Source organism: Kogia breviceps, chromosome 2 (assembly GCF_026419965.1).
Source record: "Kogia breviceps isolate mKogBre1 chromosome 2, mKogBre1 haplotype 1, whole genome shotgun sequence".
NCBI classification, from domain to species: domain Eukaryota; kingdom Metazoa; phylum Chordata; class Mammalia; order Artiodactyla; family Physeteridae; genus Kogia; species Kogia breviceps.
Window position 1 is genome coordinate 95,562,028 of NC_081311.1, and position 27,855 is coordinate 95,589,882.

At 46.4% G+C, this 27,855-nt stretch overlaps 1 protein-coding gene and 1 non-coding gene across 3 annotated transcripts in view; both read left to right on the forward strand.

Annotated features, from left to right (window-relative positions):
- TFCP2L1 (transcription factor CP2 like 1) overlaps positions 1-27,855 on the forward strand; it is a 63,802-nt gene that overhangs the window by 11,331 nt on the left and 24,616 nt on the right. For both annotated transcript variants that reach the window (XM_059055388.2, XM_059055390.2), the window contains 4 exons: positions 24,418-24,494; positions 25,046-25,151; positions 25,836-25,942; positions 27,100-27,252. In XM_059055388.2, the coding sequence (XP_058911371.1) occupies positions 24,418-24,494; positions 25,046-25,151; positions 25,836-25,942; positions 27,100-27,252 (443 nt within the window). The remainder of the gene's footprint in view (positions 1-24,417; positions 24,495-25,045; positions 25,152-25,835; positions 25,943-27,099; positions 27,253-27,855) is intronic.
- On the forward strand, positions 1,633-1,705 carry TRNAE-CUC (transfer RNA glutamic acid (anticodon CUC)). The gene has a single exon. It is a non-coding gene; the product is annotated as a tRNA-Glu (tRNA).

The window sequence follows — 27,855 nt, forward strand, 5'->3', positions numbered from 1 at the left end:
AACTACTGGACCTCCAGGGAATTCCTTTTTTAAAAAAATTTAAAAAAAAAATTTTATTCACTTGATTTTTAGAAATATTGCCCCCCCCCCCCCCCCCAAACCTGGGTCTTTCATACTTTGGCACTTATTTTGGTATGGAAGGAATGAGGTGGGACTCCAGCTCTGTTACTTTTCCAAATGACCATCATATTGCCCCCAAATAACTTATTGAACAGGGAACTTTCATTTGGTAGAATATGCAGCTATGAAAAGCATGAAGTAGATCCTTATGTATATCCATGAAGGATATCCAGCATGTGCTATTAAATTAACAAAACAAAACAAAACAAACTTTCTCTTTGTTGGTAACACCAATTTGGATAATGCTGTTAATTGTCTGTTCTTAGAAACTTGGTGGCAGATTGAAAGCCAGGAATTTTGGAGCTGGATACACCCATGTTTCAATTCCTGTCTCTCTGTTCTTTCCCAAGTTACCAAACCTGTCAACTGTGTTTTCTGTAAAATACAGAACAACTTCAGGTGTTGTCTTGAGAATTAACTGAGGTATTGGTTATTGTTGTTTGTTTTTTCTGTGCCTGGATACTTTATTTGGGCTCCATAAAATTTGGAAATGTTTCCTCAGCAAAGAATTTTATAAACCACACAACAAAACTTAAATAAAAAACCCAGAAATTGAGGAACAAATCTTTTCCCAAATGTCAACTCCTCACAATTCATTTATGAATTAATCAGCTAATAAAAATACTAAGAAGTGAGCTGGGGTTTTGGTTGTTGATTTGTTTTTTTTATTTCTTTGGTTTTTTTATTTTAATAATGTTTTTCTTTTTTTTAAACACATATATTTTTTAATTAATTAAATTTATTTTATTTTTGGCTGTGTTGGATCTTCGTTGCTGCGTGTGGGCTTTCTCTAGTTGCGGTGAGCAGGGGTTACTCTTCATTGCAGTGTGGGGGCTTCTCATTGTGGTGGCTTCTCTTGTTGCAGAGCATGGGCTCTAGGCACGCGGGCTTCAGTAGTTGTGGCTCATGGGCTCTAGAGCGCAGGCTCAGTAGTTGTGGTGCACGGGCTTAGTTGCTCCTCGGCATGTGGGATCTTCCCGGACCAAGGCTCGAACCCGTGTCCCCTGCATTAGCAGGCGGATTCTTAACCACTGTGCCACCAGGGAAGTCCCTATTTCTTTGTTTTTAAGACCAACATTTATTGAAATAAATAGGAGCTTCCTTGTACAGATTTCTTATCACAGCTCAGTGTAGAGAAATGATTTTTAATATTTCAAAGGTCTCCTGGTCGTGTCACATGTCAGTTATGCTTTAAGCAATGGTGGACCATTTAATTAAATTAAGATAGAATACTTAGACAATCTAATTCCATGGGGTCCAATGAACTAAGAATGACATATTCTTAAGAATTATGGGGGCTTCCCTGGTGGCGCAGTGGTTGAGAGTCCGCCTGCCGATGCAGGGGACATGGGTTCGTGCCTCGGTCCGGGAAGATCCCACATGCCGTGGAGCGGCAGGACCCGTGAGCCATGGCCGCTGAGCCTGTGCGTCCAGAGCCTGTGCTCCGCAACGGGAGAGGCCACAACGGTGAGAGGCCCGCGTACTGCAAAAAAAAGAATTAAGTAAGGGAATTCCCTGGTGGTCCAGTGGTTAGGACTTGGCGCTCTCACTGCCAGGGCCCCAGGTTCCATCCCTGGTCAGGGAATGGAGATCCCGCAAGCTGTGTGGTGCAGAAAAAAAAAAAAAAAAGAATTATGTTAAAAATTAAAGAAAACCAGACAGCTCAAGGTAAGGAATTTAATGCTTTTCTATGTATGGGAAGATGCAAGAGTCTGGGCTGATTGAAATCATTCCTTTGGTATGTACCTTTGCTACCTAGGGTCAGTATCCTATACTTTCTCATCCTGAGTCTCCTCGGGGTGCATCATTGTGGGGTGACTGCAGCGGCTGAGGCTGCAACATCCTTTGTTTACTGATGGCTGGCACCATTTCTTCATTGACCTCCAGAAACACTATATTAGAAATTAAAATATGAGAACAAATGCAGCATCAATGAAGCAACACATTAAATGGAGTTGGCCTCCATCAGGATTAATTTAAAGAGAAGACACATCAGCTGTCCTGCCGTGCTGGTACGAGTTCAGAGGTTGGCTGCTGTAAATCTGAATCCAGCCTCCACATTACCCTGAATCACCGTGCTTTTCCTTTTGCTCCCCTGGGGACCTGATGATGCAGGGATGTCCCGATCCGTTTTCAATGGAGGTTTTATTATTTTCAGGCATTGTGAGGCCAAAAGATAAGGAGACATTACCATGAAAAAGACAGTTTGTTACTCATGGTTCCACAGTGGAGGGCCTTTAGGGAGAAGCACCAGGGTCAGTCAGGAGGCAGAGAGAATGAGGGGAGAATCTGGGCAAGACCCTTTCTGGTGGTCTCTAGGGGAAGGCAGAGAAAGCAGGTTTAGGATTGGCTCTGGGGCAGAAAGGCTGTCCCTAGGTATTTGGTACCCACCCAACTCTGGAATGATTAGGGCAGGGGACTGGTGGCCTGGAGTGTGACGTTCTGTGAAAACCTGATAGAGCAGGGGATGGACTAGAGTAAGACTCTAGGTTAGTTTGCATATGAAAAGCATACTCTAGGCTAGTCATTTACTATCCCTAAGAATTGGCCAGCCCTGGGAGGGGCAGCCTACCCAGGATTCACAGGGCTCCAGATGTCAAAGCATCAGAAACACATGGCTCATTTAAATTTAAAATTACCTGACCTTCTTGGGCACTGCCTTGGGCTGCAGGCTGAGTTACAGGCACAAAGGGGCCACTTGGGAAAAGCTGGATTTCCTATTCTTTTTAAAAAATTTCTTTTGGCCGTGTCGCGCAGCCTGTGGGATCTTAGTTCCCCGACCAGGGTTTGAACCCACGCCCTTGGCAGTGAGAGCGCAGAGTCCTCCCTGGACCACCAGGGAATTCCTTGGATTTCTCATTCTAAGTCAGCCATTTTTACTTGTTAGTGTTTTCCCGCCTTCAGATTGAGCTCTCTCTCAGTCTATACAACCATCAACAAACTCTCTTTCCTTTTTTTTTCCTAATTGAAGTATAGTTGATTTACAATGTTGTGTTAATTTTTGCTGTACAGCAAAGTGAATCAGCTGTACATATATATACATATATTCTTTTCTAAAATTAATTAATTAATTTTTGGCTGTGTTAGGTCTTCATTGCTGTTTGCGGGCTTTCTCTCTGGTTGCAGTGAGCGGGGGCTACTCTTCGTTGCGGTGCGCGGGCTTCTCATTGCGGTGGCTTCTCTTGTTGTGGAGCACGGGCTCCAGGCGCGCAGGCTTCAGCAGTTGCTGTATGCAGGCTCAGTAGTTGTGGCTCACGGGCCCTAGGGCACAGGCTCAGTAGTTGTGGCGCACGGGCTTAGTTGCTCCGCGGCATGTGTGATCTTCCCGGACCAGGGATCGAACCTGTGTCCCCTGCATTGGCAGGCGGATTCTCAACCACTGCGCCACCAGGTAAACCCCTCTCTCAAGATTTTTTAAGGAAATATTTAAGTTAATAGCATCACTGAGTCTCTTCAGAATGACCTGTGACTGTTGACCTTGGTCTGTGTTTTCTGACTCATTCTTTTGGCTGATGCCAAGTTACCATCATGTAATCTCTCAAGAGAGCAGGTGAGGTTATCATCTTCAGAGGTTTTAGCTGACTTGCTGTATCACTGCCCTCCTGTTCCCTTTGTGTGAAGTTTTTCAGCTCTTTCTGTGTTTTTTCCTCTCTCCCATCCTTTCCTTCCCTTTAGAATACGTTCTACATTCTTCCGAGACATCTTTATGATGTTTTGGGCCCCAGTCACTTGGGACTGGAAGCATTTTTCTTTTAATACTTATTTATTTATTTATTTGGTTGTACTGGGTCTCAGTTGCAGCAGGCATGCTCCTTAGTTGCAGCATGCGAACTCTTAGTTGTGGCATGCATGTGAGATCTAGTTCCCTGGCCAGGGATCGAAACCGGGCCCCCTGTATTGGGAGTGTGGAGTCTTAACCACTGTTAATGGAAGTCCCAGGACTGGAAGGATTTTGATGCCTCTGCCAGTAACTGTGTCTGGCCTTCCAGACGAGCCATCATCACTCCGTGGAATGAAATTTTGGGGGACCTGCTTTCTATTCTCAGTCAAGGTACAAAGGTGGACCTAGTCTCATCTTTATTAAGTGCTTCCAGGCATTCAGAAACAGAGTTTGTAACGTCCAAGGACTATCCCCTGCTGCAGTGGACTTGAGGGCTTCTGGAACGACACTCTTCAAAAGCGCTTTTGGCTAGTTTCATTCCTGTCACACACCCCCCCCCCCCCCCAAGTACCTTGGCTTTTTACTGTAAAAATAGTCAAAGCAGCACATGCCAAAATTTCCAGGGGAAAATCAAATGGACTTGTGCTTGGTGCCCATAATTTGGACAACTTCATAGGAACACTTCTGATCAGAGCAGCTCTGCCCCTGGTCAGTGGTTTGGGGGCTACAACTGCCTGCCTGGAGCCTTGAGTGTCTTACTCCTAAACCAAACATGGGCCTGGCTACCAGGACAGACCATCAGATTGGGGGAGGTGGTATCAGGTTTGATTGACTTCACTCTGGTCACTGCACAGGTAGGAAGGGTTATACTTTGTATGGCACTGTGGGAAGATAATTTTTAAATTTTTTTAATTGAAATGCAGTTGATTTACAATGTTGTGTTAATTACTGCTGTACAACAAAGTAATTCAGTTATATTAATATATACATTCTTTTTTAAAATATTCTTTTCCATTATGGTTTATCATAGGCTATTGAATATAGTTCTCTGTGTTATACAGTAGGATCTTGTTGTTTATCCATTGGGAAGATAATTTAAGTGCCAGGTCTGTAAGTGGGTCTCAAAAAATGTTATTTCCCCTTCTGCCACTAAATTTGGCTGATTGGAGGGAAGGGAAGCAGGAAGGAAGGTCAGGAGTAGATGGACCCACTTTGCTCTGTGTAAATCGGCTCCTGAGTTAGGTTTCAGGGACCACTGAACTATGGTTAGAATCACTACTTAGAAGAATGTGTCTAGAAAACAAACATATGGTTACCAAAGGGGAAAGGAGGGGAGGAGAGGGATAAATTAGCAGTTTGAGATTAGCAGATACAAACTACTATATATAAAATAGATAAACACCAGGGACCTACTGTCTAGCACAGGGAACTATATTCAGTATTTTGTAATAAACCATAATGGAAAAGAATCTGAAAAAGAATAGATATATGTATAACTGAGTCACTTTGCTGTACAGCAGAAACTAACAGCATTGTAAATCAACTATACTTAATTTAAAAATATGTGTACAGATTCTCTGCTCTGAATGAGGAAGGGGTTTTGTGTCGTTTTTTTTGTTTGTTTTTTATTTTCCGAAGATGTTGGGGGTAGGAGCTTATTAATTAATTAATTAATTTTTGCTGTGTTGGGTCTTCGTTTCTGTGCAAGGGCTTTCTCTAGTTGCGGCGAGCGGGGGCCACTCTTCATCGGGGTGCGCGGGCCTCTCACTATCGTGGCCTCTCTTGTTGCGGAGCACAGGCTCCAGATGCGCAGGCTCAGTAGTTGTGGCTCACGGGCCCAGTTGCTCCGCGGCACTTGGGATCCTCCCGGACCAGGGCACAAACCTGTGTCCCCTGCATTGGCAGGCGGACTCTCAACCACTGTGCCACCAGGGAAGCCCTTGTGTCTTGTTTTAAAGGAGCTGCTGTACACGAGTAGGTACCATGATCTGTCCAACCCCTTCCTTTCCCAAGAGAAGGAAGAAGCCCAGAGGAAAGGTGGAATGTTCCCGGGGCAGGTGTGAGCCCCGGGCTGGACAGATCTGGAGTCTGTTGAGGCCACAGGGGGAGGGGGAAATGCTTCTTTGTGTCAGTTAAGAGCTGGTGTCCCTACCTCCTACTTCTCCAGACTCTGTGTCCCCTCTCACAGTTCCCCATGGGATACTCTTCCTTGCAAGGCCCTCCAGCAAGGAAGCCTATCGTTTGGGTGGATTGGTGTTGACTTGGTTTGAGACTAGAGGTGGACAGCTGGCCTCCCTTCCCCCCTTCTACTTTGCCCCTTTCCTGATGGGGAAAAAGAAGTCTGGAGGGTGGACCTGACTTATCAGCGTGTAGAGTGCTTTCCTGACAGTCTCTTAGAGAGCAATCCTATCTTCTCTCCAGGGTGGCTCTGGGGCAGTGTTTGGGCCTCAGACCACCAGCATCAGAGTCTCCTGGAGTGTGTGCTTCCTTCCGTGTTAGAGCTGGGAGGGGCAGGAATCCGTTTTCGCCTAGCACCCCTGTGATGGATGCTTAGGTATTCTTGGGTTTGAGAGCCACTGCCTTGAGGATACTGCTGTTCTCCACCTCTTCCAGAAAGAGAGACCCAGACCTTGTGAGGACAGGGTGGGTGGGCCCTGCCCCACTCATGGCTCTGTGCTCAGGCAGACTTGGGAGGTTCTTGACCTTCCTCATGTGGATAACACATGGTCTCCATCCAGTGACCAGGTCCCAGTCACTTCCATTGGATGGTTAGGGGACCCTGTTTGTCTTGAGTGGGAAGGACAGACCATACATGCTCTGGGAATTCACAGAGGTGGACCGGAGGAGATTCCTAAGTTTTAGGGCTGGAGGGGGCCTGAGATGCCATCTCTGATGTCCTGCTACTGAAAATGTCCATGGACCAGTGTCACCTGAAAGCTGGTTAGAAATGCAGAATCTGGGGTCTGCTGCAGGACACCTGAATCAGATCCTGCATTCTCCTGCAAGTGACCAGGTGATTTATGAACATTTTGAGAAGCTCTGATCTAGCCTGTCCACCTCGCATCCTGCCCCCCTGTATCGTATAGGTGGTAAATGGAGGCCCAGAGAGGCTGTGTGACTTGCCTCAGGTGACAGAGTAGGATTTCCATCTGGTCTCTCTCTTTTTAAAGTTGCCTTAGAATGCAGTGCACATACCATATACATTCACATACCTGTTTAAGTGTACAATGCATTGTTTTTTAGTTTAGTCAGTTAAATATGTTAAACCATCACCACAACTAATTTTAGAGCATTTTTGTCCCCCTAAAAGAAACTCTGCACCTAGTAGCAGTCAGTCTTCATTTTCTTCCTCTCCACCTGCCGTCCCCCAACTCTCCAAGCCCTAGGCAACCACTAGTCTGCTTTCCATCTATAAATTTGCCTATTCTGGCATTGAATTTCATCGGTATCATGCAAAGGGTGGTCTTGTGGGACTGACTTCTTTTACTTAGGATAATGATTTCAAGGGCTATCCACAATGTAGCATGTATCAGAATTTTCTTCCTTTCTGCTGCTGAATAATATTCCATTGTGTGAACGTACCTCATTTTATTTACTCTTTAGTTGATGGACATTTGGGTGGTTTCCACTTTTTGGCTATTATGAATGTAGTGCTATGAATCTTCAGGTGCAAGTTTTTGTGTGGACCTATGTTTTCATTTCTCACTTGTATGCACTTAGAAGAGGCTTTTCTGCGTCCTATGGCTACTGTGCGTTTAGCGTTATGAGGGCCTGCCAGGCTATTTTCCAAGGCAGCTGCATGAGTGTACATTGTACCAGCAGTAGAGGAAGGTTTCAGTTTCTCCACATCTAGCGCTTCTTATTGTCCATCGTTTTGATGGAATGAAGGGTGGGGTGATGGAGGCCTCTTCAGCCATTTGCCGGCCTCAACAGAGCAGGTGACCTCAAGGCAGGATTGCTGCTGGGTCTCAGGAGCAAACTGAAGCCAGAGAGGCTCCAGCGCTGTGAGAGTGCTCTGAGGGTCTGTCTGCCTTATGCTCTTTGTGCCTACCAGCTTCCCTGTGTCCATGGCCAGAGGGCAGACGGTGAAGCCACCAGACGGCCCTGGATCGCAGGTCCTCAGCCCACCCCCCGAGAGGGGCTGCTGCGCCCATCCCCTGGTTCCAGGAGGGTAGATCAGATGCTCACCCGAGAGCTGCATCAGTGTGGCTGCCCCCCCACCCCGCCCTTGCCCTTTCTCCACTCTAAACAGAACCTGACGATGGAGCACTGCCCTGAGATGGTCCCTAGGTGCCCACTCCCCTGGGTGGCCTGGGGGGAGGCTTCGGCTGCCTTGGCGCTGCCCTGACAAGCCTGGTCTGCCCTACAGTGACTGCCCCAGGGTGTCCTCCACGTACCAGAGGCCGAGACCGAAAACGGGGCTGCCCGGGGCCAGACGGTGGTGGTTGGAATATGATCAACCGGGAGGGCCTGGCTCCCACTTTCAAGAGCAAGGGCCTGTGAGCCTGTGAACAGCCCTAGCCAGGGCACATGGTTCCTGCTGGGCTGAGCATGGAGGGAGAAGCCCGAGTGAGTCACAGTTCTGACCTTATCTTAGAGATTTGGTTTTCTACCCTGTGCTGTCCTTTGTGCTACTAACTTACCTGTTTACACCCCTCCCACCTGTGTAGGAGGGTACCTGTTTCTCCACATCCTTACCTGGACTCTATATTATCAGCCTTTTGAATCTTTTCTAAGAGGCACACAGAAAATAAGCTCCTGATTTTGATTTGCATTTCCTTCTTTTCCATCATGAAAAAACGAGTGAAACTGAGCCAAGTCCTTTGCATTTCTTTTACTTTTTAAAAAACTGGCGGTTTATGTCCATTGCCCATTTTTCTCCTGCCCTTTTGCGTATCGAGCTGCAAGGACCATGATATTAGGTTGAACTGAATGCAGTTACCATTTTGTAAGTTGTGACGGGTTGCCTATCTGCAGTTTCACGTTACTCATTTTCATAGATTAAGGATTCAGTTTAGCAGGGTGGCTAGATAAAAGTTCAACGTGTAGAATGTAGTGAATTTCCTGTGAACCAGCAACAAGCAAGCGTAAAATGAAACAGGGAAAAGAGAGAACCATTCCTAGTCCTGAGAGCAAATCAAACAATTTTAGAAGATGCTAATCAAGGGTCTAGGGGTGTAGACACCCGGGATTCGGAATCAGCAAGCAGTGCGTATGAGTGTGGGTCCCAGTCAGGTCTACCATTCCCCAGTTCTGGGGGGGGGGGCTGGAGGATCCAGAGCATTTTGGGGAGCAAGGAGAGACTAATTGAGACTTAGTCTAAATTAGAACTAGTACTACTGCTAGTTCCTGCTTACCTTTTACCCAGCTTTTCATAACGTGAATATCTTGCATAAACACGGTACGGTGACTGAAACCAGGCAATTGCATGGGCATGATTCTGATACCTCTTCTGTGTCTTTATTTGAATTTTATCTGTTCCTCCACAATTGTCCTGTTTCTGTTCTGGGTTCCAGTCCAGGATCCCACATGGCATTTTGTTGTTATATCTCCTCCAATCTGTGATAATTTCCCAGTCTTTCCTTTTCTTCCATGACCTTCAGGCTTAAAAAGTGGTTGCCGGTTATTTTGTAGCGTGCCTCTCAATCTGGGTTTGTCTGATGTTTTTAGATGATGATATTGAGATTATTGCATTTTGGGGTTGAAGTGACATGACGCCCTTGCCAGGGCATCATACTGGGGGATCATGACACCGATATGTCTTACTGCTGATGGCATTGACCTTAATGATTGAGTGGTGTCTGCCAGCCTTCTCGGCTGCAAAGTTACAATGTACCCCTTTGTAACTAATAAATATTTTGGGGAGGAGAAGATAATTCTTTCTACATCTAGTAATTGAAACGCTACTGTAAGAAAGAGCTTTCTCTTCTCTACCACTAATTTATTTGTTCACTTATTTATTATATCAGTATAGACTAGTGGATATTTATTTTATTCTCTGTGTTGAAATTCAACACTATTGTTATCTATTTTGTTTCTGAAATTGTTCCAGTTCTGGCTGTTGGGAGCTCCTTCAGATTGGCTCTTATGAAGCTGTGACACACCTCCATCCTTTTTTTGAGCGTTTCCCCACTTACGGCACTGCTAGATGCTTACCACAGCTGAGCATCTTATGTTCTCCGGGCCCTCACCCCGGAAACAATCCCTCCTTGAAGGGGTCTCCAGGATTCGATGTCCTCTTCTGCTGTGGTATAGGCACACACATATTTACTGTCTTCCAGGTGTTTATTGGGGACGTGCTGTATGCTAGGCACGGAGCCTAGTCCCTGGCATTTGTAAGTGGCTGTGAGGAGGTTAAGGCTCAAGGTCACACAGGTGATGGGCCGTCAGGATCAGGACTTGGGTGTGTGGCTTTGCACCAGAGCCTTGTGTGTGAGTGCTCTGTGTTACACACTTGCCCGAGACCACACGTACGCAAGTGACAAGACAGACTACCCTTGCTGAAGACACTGTGGCCTTGCGTTTTCCCCGTCTGCTATTATTTTGGGACTGCTGGCATCCAGCCGTCCGTTCCCTGAGAGGTAACGATGGCTTCCATTATGTTTTATGTGACATTAATTACCCAAAGCAGTAACTGTTGGAAAGTAAACAACCTGTAAATCTTGGCCGGCCCGGGCAGTTGCCTCCTGTTCTTGGGAACGCGGTGATCCGGGCAGGAGGCCCTGCGCTGGTTCCACTGGCTGGCCAGAGCTACGCTGCAGGAGCACCCGGTGGGCGTGGCAGGTGGCTGGCAGGGGTGGGGGTGTATCTGCCTTGAGCACCCCCTCCCCCAGACCGTCCGGAAGAGAGTCAGGTAGCCTGGGGGCTTGTTCCAGCTGGGCTTCCTAGGGCTGGGTGACCTTGAATGACCTTGGGCGGCCCGGCTGCTCAGTGCTGGAGCAGTGGGGAGGGCGTGCGGCACCTAGGACGGTGGCTCGAGGCTCTACGCTTGTTGGTTGGAGATGGTAGTCGCGTTGGGCACTTGCTGAGCCCTTCCTCCCTGCCAGGCTGCAGGTGCATGATCTCATTTCCTTCCCACAAACCGCAAGAACATTTTGCACATGTAGAGAGTGATGTACAGAGAGGTTCGAGAACTTGCCCAGGACTTGAGAGGGTCTGACTCTACCCCAGTGTGTCCGCCCTGACCCCGCTCTCCTCCCCCCGTCCATCCTGGCCCAGGCCACAGGCTGCCGAGTCTTCGCTGCTAACTTGTGGTGTCACCTCGGGCACATCAGCAGCTCCCTGGGCCTGGGTGTCCTTACCCCCAACATGGACACAGGGATCCTGGATGGCAGGTTCTTCGGTGGCCGCCCGGAGAGACCTGCGGGTCTGACCTCATCTGCCTGTGTCTGGTGGTCTGTTTATGGGACAAAGAACTGCTTTCCCCAAATGGCCCCCTGTCTGATTGGCGTTTGGGTACCAGCCTGCTGCTAGAAGAAACAATGCCAACCATTGTCACTGTGGTTACCTATTATGTGTTTGGGACAGTATGAGGGAAGGGTCCTTCTCTATGCATTATTAGTTCCATATATTTGGCTCACAAATATAGGGATATACGTACTATAACATTTTAAAATAAAAGTATAATCATTGTGTACATATTATTCAGTGACTTGTTTTTTGCCCACTCGTGTGTGTGTGTGTGTGTGTGTGTGTGTGTGTGTGTGTGTGTGTGTTGGATTTTTTCTGTCTATTGTGGATCTAGATCTGCTTAATTTTTTTTTTTTTGGTTTCCACTGTCTTTTTTTTTTAAGTATAGTTGATGTACAATATTATATAAGTTACAGGTGTACAGTATAGTGATTCACAGTTTTTAAAGGCTATACTCCATCTACAGTTATTATAAAATATTGGCTATATTCCCTGTGGTGTACAGTATATCCTTGTAGCTTACATTATACATACATAATCTTTTTTATTGAAGTATAGTTGATTTACAATATCATGTTCGTTTCAGGTATACAGCACAGAGATTCAGTAATACATATATATACATTCTTGTGTGTGTGTGTATATATATATATATTCTTCTTCAGATTCTTTTCCCTTATAGATTGTTACAAAATAGTGAGCATTGTTCCCTGTGCTATACAGTAGGTCCTTTACATATATGATCTTAATTTTAAAATTATTTTTTAACTCTTAACTTTTTCAAAGTGATTTTAAATTTCAAACTCTGGAAGAATGGAAAGGTTAGTATAATGAACTTCTCTGCACCCTTCACTAGATTCATCAGTATTTAATGTTTTGTCACATTTCCTTTATCTCTGTATTTTATATATATGTTTCCTCCCTGAATCATTTGAGAGTTGGTTCTAGACATCATATTCCTTTATTCTAACTGCTTTAGCAGGTATTTCCTCAAAACAAGGCCCTTCTCTTCTATAACCATATTTCCATGATCAAATTCAGGAAATTTAATACAATACCATCACCTACCACGCAGCCCTATTAGATTGGGCCAATGGTTCTGACGCCGTCCTCTTCCGCAGTTTTTTGCGCCGATTCCAGGTCTGGTCCAGAACGATGTGCTGTGCTTAGTTGTCCTTTCGTCTGGAGGGTCCTCAGCCTTGTCTTTCACGAGGTTGACACGTTGAAGAGTATCCAGGCCAGATGTGGGTTTGCCTGATGTTTCCTCATGACTAGATTCAGGCTGTATACTTCAGGCAGGGATAGTTCGCGACCTTGTGTCCTGGCTGCAGCATCTCCGGGGCCACACGGTGCTGTGTCATCTGGTAAGGGACAGGCCTCAAGCTCCATAACAGCCGCGTGGTCTTCTACGGCTTGGTCTTCACTTATTTGTTGACCATATAGCTCATTTTTTTTGCTTGTTTGTTTTTTGTTTTGTTTTGTTCTTCTTCTTTTTTTTTTGACCATTTAGTTCATTTTGTTTTTAGCCATAACTTCTGCTGCACTGAATAGCCTCAGAGAAATATATTTTTTTAAATTAATAATTAGTTTCTTTACAATGTTGTGTTAGTTTCTGCTGTATATGTATACATATACATATATCCCCTCCTTTTTAGATTTCCTTCCCATTTAGGTCACCACAGAACATTGAGAAGAGTTCCCTGTGCTATACAGTATGTTCTCATTAGTTACCTATTTGATACATAGTAGTGTATATATGTCAATCCCAGTCTCCCAGTTCATTCCACCCTCCCCTCTTCCTCCCTTGGTAGGTATCCATATGTTTGTTCTTTACGTCGGTGTCTCTATTTTTGCTTTGCATGTTCACTTGTATCCTTTTTCTAGATTCCACATATACGCGATACAATATGATATTGGTTTTTCTCTTTCTGACTTCACTGTATGACAGTCTCTAGGTCCATCCATGTCTCTGCAAATGGCACAATTTCGTTCCTTTTTATGGCTGAGTAATATCCCATTGTATATATGTGCCACATCTTCTGTATCCACCCCTCTGTTGATGGACATTTAGGTTGCTTCCATGTCCTGGCTAGTGTAAATAGTGCTGCTATGAACACTGGGGTGCATGTGCCTTTTTGAATCATGGTTTTCTCTGGATACATGCCCAGGAGTGGGATTGATGAATCATGTGGTAGTTCCATTTTTAGTTTTTTAAGGAACCTCCATACTGTTTTCCATAGTGGCTCTGGAAATATTGGGATATTGGGATACATCAATCCCAATCCCAGTATACATTCCCACCAACAGTGTAGGAGGGCTCCCTTTTCTCCACACCCTTTTCAGTGGACTAGAGTGTAGGAGATGGCATGGTTGGGTCAGAGGCTGTATGTGTTTGTAGTATTGATGGATATTGTCTATAGGCTGTGACATCCCATCTCCTACCTCTGACATATGAAAGCCCATTTCCCCACATTTTGTCCTTGAGGGATGTTAGCCATCTGTTAAACGTTGGCCAGTCTGATAAATGAAACTGCCATTGCATTATTTTCTTTTTAAAAATAAATAAATAAATTTATTTATTTTTTATCAGGGAAAAATTTGTTTTATTTGAATAAATAGGATAAAGTGAAGCAAGGATATAAATCAGATAACATAATATTTCAGAATTAATTCTACTCTTCTGCAAGAGTTTGTCTGACATCAACTAATATAGTAGTACTATAAGCTTCCATTATAGTATACATACAGATGGCACAAAACATTCAAACCTACATAATACAGGGATTTAAAAAAATCTAAGTACAGAGGTACTGCCTCTCTTGAACATCTTTATCATATTATCTATTTGATTCCTAAGTTTATCTTAGGTGTTATTTTAAAAAATCATATTTAGCCAACTACTTGTATTTAAATGAAACAATGATTACTTGTTTTTAAGGATATAATTGTTCTCAGTTGTGCTAGCAAATTTAGCAACAATTTCACATTGTTATACTTTATTGAAAAGAAACAGGGAGTTTTTTAAAAAGCCAATCTGCAATCATGCTAATTTCAGATTGAAAACAAAAACCTCTATGAGGAACAGTTTTTGTCTTAAGGCCTTTGTTTTTCTAACATTATTTTTTTTAACATCTTTATTGGAGTATAATTGCTTTACAATGGTGTGTTAGTTTCTGCTTTATAACAAAGTGAATCAGTTATACATATACATATATCCCCATATCCCCTCCCTCTTGCGTCTCCCTCCCTCCCACCCTCCCTATCCCACCCCACCCCTCTAGGTGGTCACAAAACACCGAGCTGATCTCCCTGTGCTATGCGGCTGCTTTCCACTAGCTATCTATTTTACGTTTGGTAGTGTATATATTTATTTAATTTATTTATTTTATTTATTTACTTTTGGCTGCGTTGGATCTTTGTTGCTGCTTGCGGGCTTTCTCTAGTTGCAGTGAGCTGGGGCTACTCTTCATTGTGGTGTGCGGGCTTCTCATTGCGGTGGCTTCTCTTGTTGCAGAGCACGGACTCTAGAGTGCAGGCTCAGTAGTTGTGGCACGTGGACTCAGCAGTTGTGACGCATGGGCTTAGTTGCTCCGCGGCATGTGGGAACTTCCTGGACCAGGGCTCGAACCTGTGTCCCCTGCATTGGCAGGAGGATTCTTAGCCACTGCGCCACCAGGGAAGTCCGCGTTATTTTCATTTGGCCTGTCTTTGACCACTAAAGAGGTTAAACATCTTTTCATGTTCTTGGTTTGGCTGACTAGTTCCAGCTCTGTTATTTGCTTTAGGGAATTCAATGTCAGATTCTGCAGCCATCAGTTAAAAACCTAAAACATGTCAGTACTGTCCAAGGGGCTATGGATGTGTGTGTGTGTGTGAGTGTGTGTGTGTGTGTGCAAATCTAGTTCAGGTAAACTGGTAGCTGGCTTCTGAGAGCTCTGACTTAGCCATCAGGCAAGAAAGCTGAGGTGCAAAGTTGCAAAGCACTGAGAGAAGTTGGGAGGAAGAGATGAGCAGGAAGAGTGAAACTTATGTGAAAATTCAACTTTCAGTGTCCATATAAAGTCTGATTGGAACCCAGCCCTGCCCATTCATTCGTGTGATTCTGTGGCTGCTTCCTTGTTACAGTGACTAAGCTAGGGAGTTGTGACAGGTCTTGTGGCTGAAAATAGTTACTGCCCGGCCCTTCTTGGAGAAAGTTTGCTGATGCCTGGGCTGGAAGACATTGGTTATTGTGGGTTACATGAGGGAAGAGCGGGGGAAGCTCGGTTTGCTGAGCCCCTGCCTGTGCCGGGTACCACATAGAGAGCTGCACTTGTATATTTTATTTAAAACCTCCCTGAAAGAGTCTTCTCTTCTTTTCCCGTGTGCTCCTTGCCCTCTTCCCCCATTTTGCTCCTCCCTGCGTGGGGTGGAAGCAGGAAGGTCAACGGGGCAGTGGCGGGGTGGGGGGGAGGTTGCGCAAGAGGGAAGCTTCCATCCCCCTTTGAGTGGCGTCAGGGCCCTTTGGACAAAGTCTAAGCCACTCTTCCCGGTTGTGACCAGGGCTCCCCACCGAGCTTCAGTCCAGCTGAGGGGCCCACACCCCTCCCCACAGGCTAAAGCTGGAGCCCTAAAGTGGGAGGGGGTCACCGAGCTCTGCTGGTCTCTGCAGCTTCAGGGCCAGTGGGGTGCCGGGTAGGATCACTGGAGGAAATCCAGAGCCTTGAGGGCTGTCGAGGCTTCGGGAAGGCCACCCCAGCAGTAAGGCTCCCCTGCTGCGCTGCTCACGGCCTCATTGCAGGGGAGCCTCTGAGCCGGGGACCTCCTGTGCGCCACCGTGTGCTGGGTGTGTCTTCAAAGGCACATCAGCCTGCTGCGTTAACCACCAGTACTGTTCTCATTTTTGGAGCCATTTACCCATTACAAAGTCGTGGGCCCAGAGGGGAGTCTGGGCTCCAAACCTGGGTGCTAATGAGATTCCCACGGTAATCATACGGGTCTGTAGAACGCTGGCAGCTGCATAGCTGTATAATGTTTACCGTGACTATTTAATTATGGTATATTATTATGATTTTCAATATGCAGACGTGACATGCACTTGAAAAGATTAAGTTGAAGTGAGTTGATTAAATAAAATAGGCTCATATCTGCAGCAACATGGTTGGACCTGGAGATGATCATACAAAGTGAAGTAAGTCAGAGGCAGATAAATATCATATGGTATCACTTATGTGCGGAATCTAAACTACGGCACAATTGAACTTATCTGTGAAACAGACTCACAGATGTAGAGAACAGACTTGTGGTTGCTGAGGGGGAGGGTGGTGAGGGAGGGATGGACTGGGAGTTTGGGATTAGCAGATACGAACTTATATATAGGATGGGTAAATGACAGGGTCCTACTGTAGAGCACAGGGAACTGTGTTTAATATCCTGTGATAAACCATCATGGAAAAGAATATGAAAAAGAATAGATATATATGTATAACTGAATCACTTTGCTGTACAGCAGAAACTAACACAACATTTATTTCAATAAAATAAAATAGGCTCTTTACACTGTGGGTGGTTTTTAATTTCAGTGGCAAAATGGTGGGGACCGTGTGTGAATGTGTATGGCATATGCAACCCCTGCTAGTGTCTCGGGCTGTCCTGCACCCAGCGTGTCACTGGCACAGAGGGGGTGGGAGGGGGCTGGTGTGCAGTGACTGCTCAGCAATGGAGCCCAAGAGATCCTCCCTCTAAGGCAGGGCTGGGGAGTTGGAAACACACAACCAGAATGCAGTGCAGAATGAAAACCAGCTCCAAGAGTTTTTCCTCCATTGAATTATTTTTCATGCGAGAGAAATACTAGTTGACCCTTGAACAACATGGATTTGGACTGCGTGGGTCCACTTATACACAAGATTGAATTCTTTTCAATAGCAGGTACTACAGTACTACACAGTCCGAGGTTGGCAGAGCCCAGGGATGCAGAGGAACGGCAGATCTGCCCTGAGGGTCCGCGCCCCTGACCCCAACGTTGTTCTAGAGTCAACTGTATTTTTTTTTAAAATTTATTTATTTTTGGCTGTGTTGGATCTTCGTTGCGATGCAGGGGCTTCTCATTGCGGTGGCTTCTCTTGTAGCGGAGCACGGGCTCTAGTTGCACGGGCTTCAGTAGTTGTGGTGCATGGGCTTCGGTAGTTGTGTTGGGGGCTCTAGAGCGCAGGCTCAGTAGTTGTGGTGCATGGGCTTAGTTGCTCCGCGGCATGTGGGATCTTCCCGGACCAGAGCTCGAACCCGCGTTTCCTGCATCGGCAGGCAGATTCTTAACCACTGCACCATCAGGGAAGCCTGGGTCAACTGTATTTTAATTTCAGATCGACTGAATGCTCTAGAGAATAAGAAAACAAATATTCATGTGCCCCAATGCAGTGTCTGCAACCTTGCCAAATTTGCTTCTGATTTTACCTCTTTCTAAACCTGTTGCCTTTCCTCCCAGAAGCAAAACTATTGTTGTGAAGTTGATGGTCCCTCTGCACACGCTTAAATTTCTACTCCTTTTTGCACACTTCACCATAAAGGTGACCAGTATCTTCCCTGTCTCCAAACTTAATATAAGTGGTCTCATAAACATCACTGTGCCCCTTGTTTTGTTTAATGGTATGTTTCTGAGATTTCTCCATGTTGATCCATGCCTCTGGAGGGCTCATTTTAAGTGCTGTGTGCTATTCCGTTCTAAGTCCCATAATAGAATTAATGTGTCTTTCTCCTGTGGCTGGATGTAGGTTGGTGACAATTTCTCACTGCAGTGAGCAATGCCACAGTGGGCAATTTTAATCTAAGTCTCCTAGCGCGTATCAAGTACTTCCTCAGGATGTGCCTCTAGAATTGATGTGCTTGACAGGGGGCTTCTGTGTCTTTAGCCTAACTCTTTTTTTGGGGGGTGGGGGAGGCAAACTCTGGTCCCAATGGTTATACCAGCATAACACTTCCATCAGCAGTGCCGTAGAGCCCATTCTCCACTGGCTCGTCCACACTTGCTACTGTCAAGCTGAAATTTTTGTCCCTCGGACAGATGTTAGATAGTATCTTATTTCACTTTACAGTATCCTGTTTTCTTGTACCATCCCGCACATCTTCCCATGTGTTTGTTGACCTTCTTCTGGTTCCATAGGGTGACCATATGCCCCAGTTTGCTAGGTCATTTCCCACTGGCAGGGACTGTGTAAATATTAACAGCACCCCTGGTATTTTCAGAAGTTTCTCAATATAAATTTTAATATAGATTTTCTTATGTTTTATAAAGGACATAATTTTTCTTTTGTGTATTTGCTTCTTGTGTAAGAAATCCTTTCCTACCTCATGGTCATAAAGTAGTCTCATATTTTGTTTAGAAATGTTAATGTTTTGCTTTTATTTTATGGTTTTCATCCACCTAGAATTAATTTATTATGTGTGATGTGAGGTATGGATTTATTTTTCCATATGGATAACCGGTTATCTCACCCTCTTGAAAAGTCTGTCTTTTTTTAAAAAGCACTGCTATATAGATCAAGTTTCCTAGAATCTAAAGGTTTATTTCTGGGCTATTTTACATTGTTCTATGTGTCCTCATACCAAAAATGTCATGGTTTTGACTATTGTCACCTTATAATATGTTCAGGGTATTTTATATTATTACTTTAAAAATTATTTTATTGAAGTCTAGTTGATTTACAGTGTTATGTTAATTTCTGCTGTACAGCAAAGTGATTCAGTTATGCACATATGTGTATATATATATATATATATATATATATATATATACATTCTTTTTCATAATGGTTTATCACAGGATATTAAATATAGTTCCCTGTGCTATGCAAAGTATTTTATTTTGTTTTTTAACATCTTTATTGGAGTACAATTGCTTTACAGTGGTGTTAGTTTCTGCTTTATAACAAAGTGAATCAGCTATACATAGACATATATCCCCTTGTTCTATTTTTTATTTTATTTTATTTTCTATGTTTTGGCTGCACCTCGCGGCAGGCGGGATCATGGTTCCCCCACCAGGGATCGAACCTGTGCCCCCTGAAGTGGAAGCGTGGTGTCTTAACCACTGGACTTCCAGGGAAGTCCCTATACAGAGTATTTTAAAGGGAATAGGAACATGTGTTTCAGGGAGACTCGTTTATCATGAGGAAATGATATGCTACAGAATGGTCACATATACATCAGATTTCTAAGGCCCATCTTGGTTCAGAGAACTGAGGTCCTGGGCATTAGGAATTTGAGCCTTAAAAGAAAGGGGAGGGTTTAGGCGGATGGAACAGGGTCATGAAATAAAACAAATATCAAGAAATTCAGGAGAAATATAACAGACGGATTGCTTGAATATTAGAACCAGAAGGGAAGTTTTGAAGCCACCAGACACCGTGCGGAGTAGCTAGGCTAAGTGACCAGTCTTTGGAGTCCAGCAGAGCTGGGTTTGATCTTCCACAAGATACTTAACCTCTCTGGATCTTAATTTCCTCATCTATAAAACAGGAGCAATAATGGGTTTTCCTCATAAGATGGTTGAGAGGGCTGAATGAAATAATGCTCACGAGGGCTTAGCAATGTCCCGACACAGAGCTAGATGACAATTAAGTGACTGTTTACTTATTTATTATCCTAATCCCTTGATTCTAAGACCAACATTTTTTCCTAGTTCCACATTTCACAATTCTGAAATTAGAACAGGCTTTACTGTCATTTTCTGTAGTGATTTCTTTATCCTTCTGGATTATTTTTTTTTCCAGAAGTTCAAAATCTTTTCATTTTATTTCAAATTTTTAAAGTCATGTTTTTTTTTTTTAACATCTTTATTGGAGTATAATTGCTTTACAATGGTGTGTTAGTTTCTGCTTTATAACAAAGTGAATCAGCTCTACATATACATATGTTCCCGTATCACTTCCCTCTTGCTGTCCTTCTGGATTATTGTTTAGGGTGTAGGAAACAGAGGATTTTACAGACAAGGAAATGGAGTCAACGTGCTTTATCCAGGGTCAGGGAAACAAGTCGAGTTGGTCATTCTAAGAATCCCCTTTATTTCTAGTCCTAAAGGGGAGAAGGAAGGAGAAAAAAATACCATCTTGATTGGGGATGGGGCTCATGGGGAGCTTTATATGCCACCAGATGCTGGGGGCAGGCTTTAACCAGCAAACAGAATGGAACCAGATGCCTTCCAGAAAGGCGAAGTTGAGAGAGAAACTTCTGCCCAGCAGACAACACCCGCCAGGTTGGCTGGGGCCAAGTTTCTGCTCCTGGCTCTATTGCTGACTAGCTGTGTGAGCTTGCTCAAGTCAGGTAACCTCTCTGAGCCTATGCTTCCTTCTATCAGGTGGGGCTCATAATCTAAACTGCACTGTGTTGATTCAGGTGAGTTAATACGGGGCAGACTTGGCTGCTGGGTAAGCACCCAGTGAATGGAAGCTGTTAGGTGTTCCCTAAAGGCACATCTCTCAGGGCCACCTCCTGACTACGGTTACTTTCTCATTCATTCTTCGCTTCAACTGTAGAAATCCCGCCCACTCTTCAAAGTTGATCTCCAAGTGTTATTTTCTTATTCAGACCCTTCCTCCCCACCCCCCACCCCCGCCTTGGATCTCTGTTGTTTCTTATTTGTTTTCTTTTCTAAAAATTTTTAAATTTAATTTTTCTTTTATATTGGCGTACACTTGATTTACAGTGTGTTAGTTTCAGGTGTACAGCAAAGTGATTCAGTTATACATATACATATATCCGTTCTTTTTCAGATTCTTTTCCCTTATAGGTTATCACAGAATATTGAGTAGAGTTCCCTGTGCTATACAGTAGGTCCTCACTGGTTACCTGTTTTATGTATAGTGTGTATATGTGAGTCCCAAGCTCCTAATTTATCCCGCCCCACCTTTCCCCTTTGGTAACCATAAGTTTGTTCTCTATGTCTGTGGGTCTATTTCTGTCTTGTACATAAGTTCATTTGTATCCTGTTTTTAGATCCCACATATGAGTGATATCATATGGTATTTGTCTTTCTCTGTCTGACTGACTTCACTCAGTGTGATCATCTCTAGGGTTCACCTTATGCCGGTTCTGTTTGAGATACCCTAGAAGATTGCCAAGCCTTTGAGGGCGGGAGGCTGTCTTGCTTTTGCCAACCCTGTAGTTCTAGCAAGAACGTTGAGTCCCTCCTGTGTCACACAGTACAGCAGTGAGCAAAACAGACACAGCCCTGTGCCTCGACAGAGCCCACTTTCCTCGGCTCCCAACCATGCCCTGGGGGAACGCCGGCCAAGCAGAGATGTCCATGTCCCCCGGGTCAATGCAGCCATCCTGACCTGGCTCAGCAGCCCGTGTGTCACCGGGGATGCTGCTGCTGTGCTGGGTGGGAGGGCGCTGGGGAGGTGTGTTGGCGCCTCAGCAGCCCGGATGGGGAGGGAGCCCGGGCGTCTGTCTGAGGCCTGAGCAGGGGGGTGCAGAATGGCTGGGATGGGGGTGGGGGGGGGGGAGTTCCGTGAGGAAGGGAGATGGCGGTGGGTAAGCAGTGGGGCAGGTCTGTGCTGCTGGTGGAGGAGGCCGGGATCCCGGGCCTGTAGCCCCATTAGTAGGTCTGATCCCTGAGTGGCCACCTGTGATGCTCACATCCGGGGACCGCTCTGCGCGGAACGGGAGGTGTCGCCTGCCGGGCCTGAGCCGAGCGTGCCCCGCAGAGCCTGGGGTCAGTGTTCATGGGGCCCTGGGGCGCCCATAAACCCACGGTAATGACCATCTGGGCCTTGGGCCTCATGCCAGAGCTGGCTGCATTCTTCCTGGGGGAAGGTGGAGGACACTGGAAAAACCAGTTTAGGGTGTGTGAGGCTCCATTGCCTGTCGCTATCAAGGGAGTGTTGGCTCCAGAGCCCGGAAACGTGTGTGAAAAATCTGGGTTTTTCAGAAAGGTCCAAGTGTCGATTCAGGTCAGTGAGACCCTTAGGAACTGGCACGTGAGCAGGCCAAGAGTTTGGGGTCCACGCCTTTTCCTTCTGATGGAACGTGCCCAGCAGGGCGACCTGAGCGGTGCCGGGGCCTGGTATGTCTTTCTGGTTTTCACTCGTCCTGCCAGCTGGGCTGGCGAAAGCCGGATGGACGGGTCCCACCTTCCTGGGCAGGGGGCTTCACCGAGTGGGCACCTCTGAGCCAGCCAGCATCATGTCCACGCCCACGGCACCGTGTCCCCAGGATTGCACGGTGTTTGGCGTGTGGTTGTGTGCACGGCAAATACTTGGGATGAGTGACTGAATTTCGTAGTCTCTGCCTGCTCTGTTATTCACTGGGGGACTGAGTATATTAGTTTCATGGGGTTGCTTTAACAAACGGACTGCAAACACGTTGGCTTAACACAAAGCAGAAGTTTATTCTCTCACAGTTCTGGAGACCAGAAGTCAGAAATCCTCCAGGGCTGTGGTCCCCGTGGGGACTTTAGCGGAGAATCCGTTCTTTGCGTCTTCGGGCTTTGGGCGGCTCCAGGCATTCCTTGGCTTGTGGCTGCATCAATCCCATCTCTGTTCCTGTGCTCACCTTGCCTCCTCTTTTCCCTGTGTGTCCTCTTATAAGGACACTTGTCACTGGATGTAGGGACCTCCAGGACAAACCAGGATCATTCCTTGTCTCAAGATCCTTAACTTAAATTTCATCTGCAAAGACTCTTTCCAAATAGAAGGTAACATTCACAGGTTCTGGAGATTAGGGTATGGACCTATCTTTTGGGGGAACTACAATTTAATCCACTCCAGGGAGTCTTAATATTTTTCTTTTGTCTTTCTTGTTTGTTTTAATATTTTTCTAATCATTGCTTTCCTAGATATATTAAAGCTGTTAACCACTGGGCTGTGCTGGCCCTAGTTTGCTGTTTGCAGTTAAGATATAGATGTATATATATCTACATCTGTATCTGTATCTTTATCAGATTTCTCTTTTCATCATTGATTTTGGGTTCAGAAAGTCCTTTCCTATTGAGTCGTCATTCACGTTAAACCAAAATCTTAGGAAATTAGTTTTTTAATCCAGTGGTAACTTGATTAAACCTGCAAAACCCAGGGAAATCTGCGTGAGGTCTGGATTTTAGTTAATTGTACTGTACCATGGTCCGTTTCAATAATGTACCATAGTGACCTCAGATGCCACCACTGGGGGAAGCTGGGGTTGATACTCAGGACCTTTCTGTACTATTTTTGTAACTACTTGTGAGTGTATCATTATTTTAAAAAAATTCTTTAAAACAAATTTTGATTCGATTTACCAAGAACAATTATGAGATCATTTGTTCTCTCTTATTTGTAAAGCATCCCTTTGTGAAGCCCTGATGTATGCTAAGCTGTTCAGAGTTGTGGTTGAATTTACTTAATTTGGAAAAAGTTGACATCATTTGCTAGGTGGTCTTCCCCTCTAGGAATGTGGCATATCCTATTTTTTCAAGCTGTATTTTGTTTTCCAATAAAATATGTGTAGTTTTCTTCAGGTTATTTGCAGATACTTTAAAGTCTGAGGTTGTTCTTATGGATGGATCTTTTCTCCATTTACATTCTTTCACCGGTTCGTACTGGTTACATGTCCCCAAATAGAATCCCCACACCCTTTCAAATACATGAAATTCTTTTAACTTGAGAAAATGCATTTCATTCTGCAATTAGAGACAATGTTTAACAGGCTTTTATTCGTTCCTTTAAACCTGCTCTCAGGAAGGGTCCGGTCAGTTATTTAATGTAGATTTAAGTATCTGTGTTCTCCATCCGCGTGTATAGGGGGTGTTCTTCATAAAGAAATATGAAGTCGTGGACTTCCCTGGTGATCCCATGTTTAAGACTCTGTGCTTCCACTGCAGAGGGCATGGGTTCGATCCCTGGTCAGGGAAGTTCTGCAAGCCGTGGTGAGGCCAAAAGAAAAAAGAAAAAAGAAATACGAAGTTGTGTTCTGTAAATTTAACGCTAACTGTATTGCTTTGGATTCTATGTCTTTGAACATTGCAGAGGTGCTGTCTCTCTCCAGGGGTCACGCGCGTTACCTTGGGAGCCCCAGGCCCCCCTCCAGGCCACATGGACAAACTGGGGTGTCCAGTCCAGAGCATGATCTGAGCTGTCCGTGACGTTTGTTCTCTGCTTTGGTCCCCGGGGCCGTGAGGCCTGGGTGGGCCCTGAGGGTGTTGAGAAGACCTCTAGCGGGGGGAGTCCCAAATTTGAAGACAGAAATGGAAAATGTACTATTATCCCCCCCTCCAGGTCAGTCTTATGAAATCCGACTGCTGGAGAATCGGAAGCTGGGAGATTTTCAGGATCTGAACACAAAATACGTGAAGGTGAGGCTGCTAGCTGTGCCCTTCCGGGGCTCCTGAGGCTGCTCTGTCGGGGCCCCGGCACCTGGGCTTGTGGCGGGAGTGCCTGGGAGGTTTGGGGAAAGCTCCAGGGACAGAGGTGGGCCACTGGTCCCTGGAGTGTGTTGCCTAAGGGGCCTCGGGTGGGCGGGCAGCACTGAGAACCATGAGGGACGTGGGCTGCCGGACCGGGCGCCGGGGTGGACGGACTCGGCTTCCAGCCTGGCTCTGCCTCTTCCCAGCCTTTTCTGAGCTTCAGTTTACTCATCTGTGCAGAAGGGTTTGTAGATGACCCACGTGTGCAGAGGGCTTAGACACCCTGGAAAGAAGGATGGCGCTCGTGTTCGTGCCGTCATTCGTACTGTTGGGATCCTGGGAGGGGTGCGGGAGGAGGCCTCCAGGCAGCTCCAGGCCTTGGAGGGCGGGAGGTGTGTCTGGCCCGGGGATGGTCGAGGGCAGGTTCCTTGTGGGTCCCTCTCAGGACCCACGCTCAACTGTCCCTTCCTGCCCCCCCCCCGCCCCCCCCCCCCACCCAGAGCATTGTCCGCGTGGTGTTCCACGACCGGCGGCTGCAGTACACGGAACACCAGCAGCTGGAGGGCTGGCGATGGAGCCGGCCTGGGGACCGCATCCTGGACCTCGGTGAGTCTCCGGGCCAGGAGAAGGCCGACGGAGCTCCAGGCACACGGGGCTTCCTCCCGGGTGCTGTCCGGACCCAGGCCTGTGCAGGGCATCTTGGTGCACTTCTGCCTTGTGTAAAACCCCACAGGAGCTGGTGGAGGTGATGGTGCTGTGGGGCCTGCCCTCGGGGGTTCACCTTTTGCGGGGGCCCGGGATGGGGCGGCACGTGGGATTCAAGGACCTGCCGTCAGGGGGTGAGAAGCAGGGAGAGCTTTGCAGAAAGATCCTGGCTTAAAGGATCATGGTGAGTGATGAAAGGCAGGGTGGACCTCACAGAGAGGGGCAGTGGAAATGGAACTGGGGGCTCAGGCGGTGGCCCGCGGTCTTTTATCCGCAAGCCGTGGGGCCAGATGGGATTTGGAATTCAGAAGTTGCAATGACAGCGAGGTGTGTAGACCCATAGCTTCGGGTCACACCGCCAACAGGCAGTCAAGCAGAGCAGTGTTCCTGCAGCAAAACAGAATGACTCTACACAACAGGGTAAAGGCGTCAAGTCAGGGTTCTGCCAAGTGAGTTACGCAAAACCTAGTTTTCAGAACTTCTGGCGTTTCGAATTGTGTAAGGAATTTGGACCTGTAATGAGAATCCTTCCCGAAATATTTGGGAGTGGCTGACGATTGCACTTTTATGTGTGTATGTGCACAGATATTCCACTGTCTGTTGGTATCTTGGACCCCAGGGCCAGCCCGACCCAGCTGAATGCAGTTGAGTTTTTGTGGGACCCTTCGAAGAGAGCATCTGCTTTCATTCAGGTGAGCGGGAGGGGGCTTGCCCTCAGTGGGGAAGCCGGAGCTCTGAGGTCCATTGGGTCGTTTCTCGAAACCATCCGTCCGGGGGGCCCTGATGGGCTCCTGCCCTCTGCTGCAGGAAAGGAGGCTGAAAGGGTAGATGAGTGTGGCTCAGAGTCATGGGGCTAGTTGGTCCCTGGGGCTGGGAAAAGGACTTGGGATGTTGTAGCATCCTGTGTGGGTTTTGCTTATCAATATGTAAGCTTTTTACAAAATAAATATGGCCTAGCATAAATAATTTGAAGTGAAAATTTTTTTCATTATATTTTCTATTATTAAATTAATTAATTCTCAAGCACCTGGTTGTGAACCTGGCCTTGTGTTAAACACCATGGCAGATAGAGGTGGCCAAGGGCCCAGGCGGGGGCCTTGTGCTTCCGGGCTTGCCCCTGGCTCTCTTACTGTGTGTCCCTTTTTGAGCCTCTTGGTTTTCCCACCTGTCTTATAAGTTAGAGAGTGAAAATAGAGCCATGACCACAAGGCCTGGTTCATAGTAATCGCTCAGTAAAAGTGAGCGATGCTTTTGCCTTGCATAATTACAATACTTGAATCGCATTTTTAAAGAATTATAATGATGTTAGCGTTTACTATTACAATAAGGTGTGTTGTATTATGACGTGATCACAGTGTTGTAGCAGGAAATATACGTCAAGTGCCCTCTGTGTAACAGGCACTAACGAGAAATAAAGAAGTGGTCCCAGCTTCTGGCCTGGCCTGAGGAACCTGGCCACCAGGCCCTTAGGGGTCTAAGCCTCGGTCCCTGCTCTGTGGTCTGTGGGATTTGCCAAGGGAGAGGTCTCAGGGGCAGGAGTGAGGGGGTCTGCTGGGGTCAGTGGGCCTGGAGCAACGGCAAGGACTTAGGTGGTCAGGCAGGGCCTCCAAGCTCAAGGGGCAGAGGTGAGAGGGCACGCCCTCTGTGGTTAGGGGGTGGGGCGGCCAGCGGCCTGACAGAGTGGACAGCACTGGGGGAGAGCGGAGAGGTGGAGGTGGAGGTGGGTCTGACCGTGCGGGATGGAAACCTCCGTTTGGAGAGGAGCCCATGGGCGGGGGGCGGTCCGGAGCCCGTCCTCGCCTGCTTCTGGCTACCTGCCCCCCCCCCCCCCACACCGCGTCCCCCGCAGGTGCACTGCATCAGCACAGAGTTCACCCCGAGGAAGCACGGGGGCGAGAAGGGTGTGCCCTTTCGGGTGCAGATCGATACCTTCAAGCAGAATGAGAATGGGGAGTACACGGAGCATTTGCACTCGGCCAGCTGCCAGATCAAGGTGTTCAAGGTAGGACGGCCCCGCCAGCTCCGTCCCGCCGCCCGGCCCCTCGCCCTGCCTGCTTTCTTCCCCACAGACGGCCGGGCTCGGCTCTACTTGACCAGAGTGGTGGGGTCGGCACAGTTTTAGATTTTTGTTTTCCTCCCAAGCACTTTGGCCACAGATTCTGTAGTTGCCCTTTAGATTCTCCTTAGAAATCAAGTTAGGAGACTTCCTGTGTGGGTCCTGACCATGGATGTTATTTATTTATTTTTTACTGAAGTTTTCTGGTTGATTTACAATGTCGTGTGAGTTTCAGGTGTACAGCACAGTGGTTCAGTTATACATATACATGTGTCTATTCTTTTTCAAATACTTTTCCCATTTAGGTTATTACAGAGGATTTCCCTGTGCTACACAGTGGCTCCTTGTTGGTTATCTGTTTTACATATGATCGTGTGTATGTGTTAATCCCAGCGGACGTTCTCCCCTTGTCCCTGTGCAGTGGCCTCCTGGTACCTCCCTTCTTTTCCTTTCCCGCCTCACCCCCTGCAGTCTCCTGCCATTGCTTCTCACCTCGGCTGTCTGGACAGAGTGTTTCCTAAAGACGGTCCACAGTGGTGCAGCTCAGGG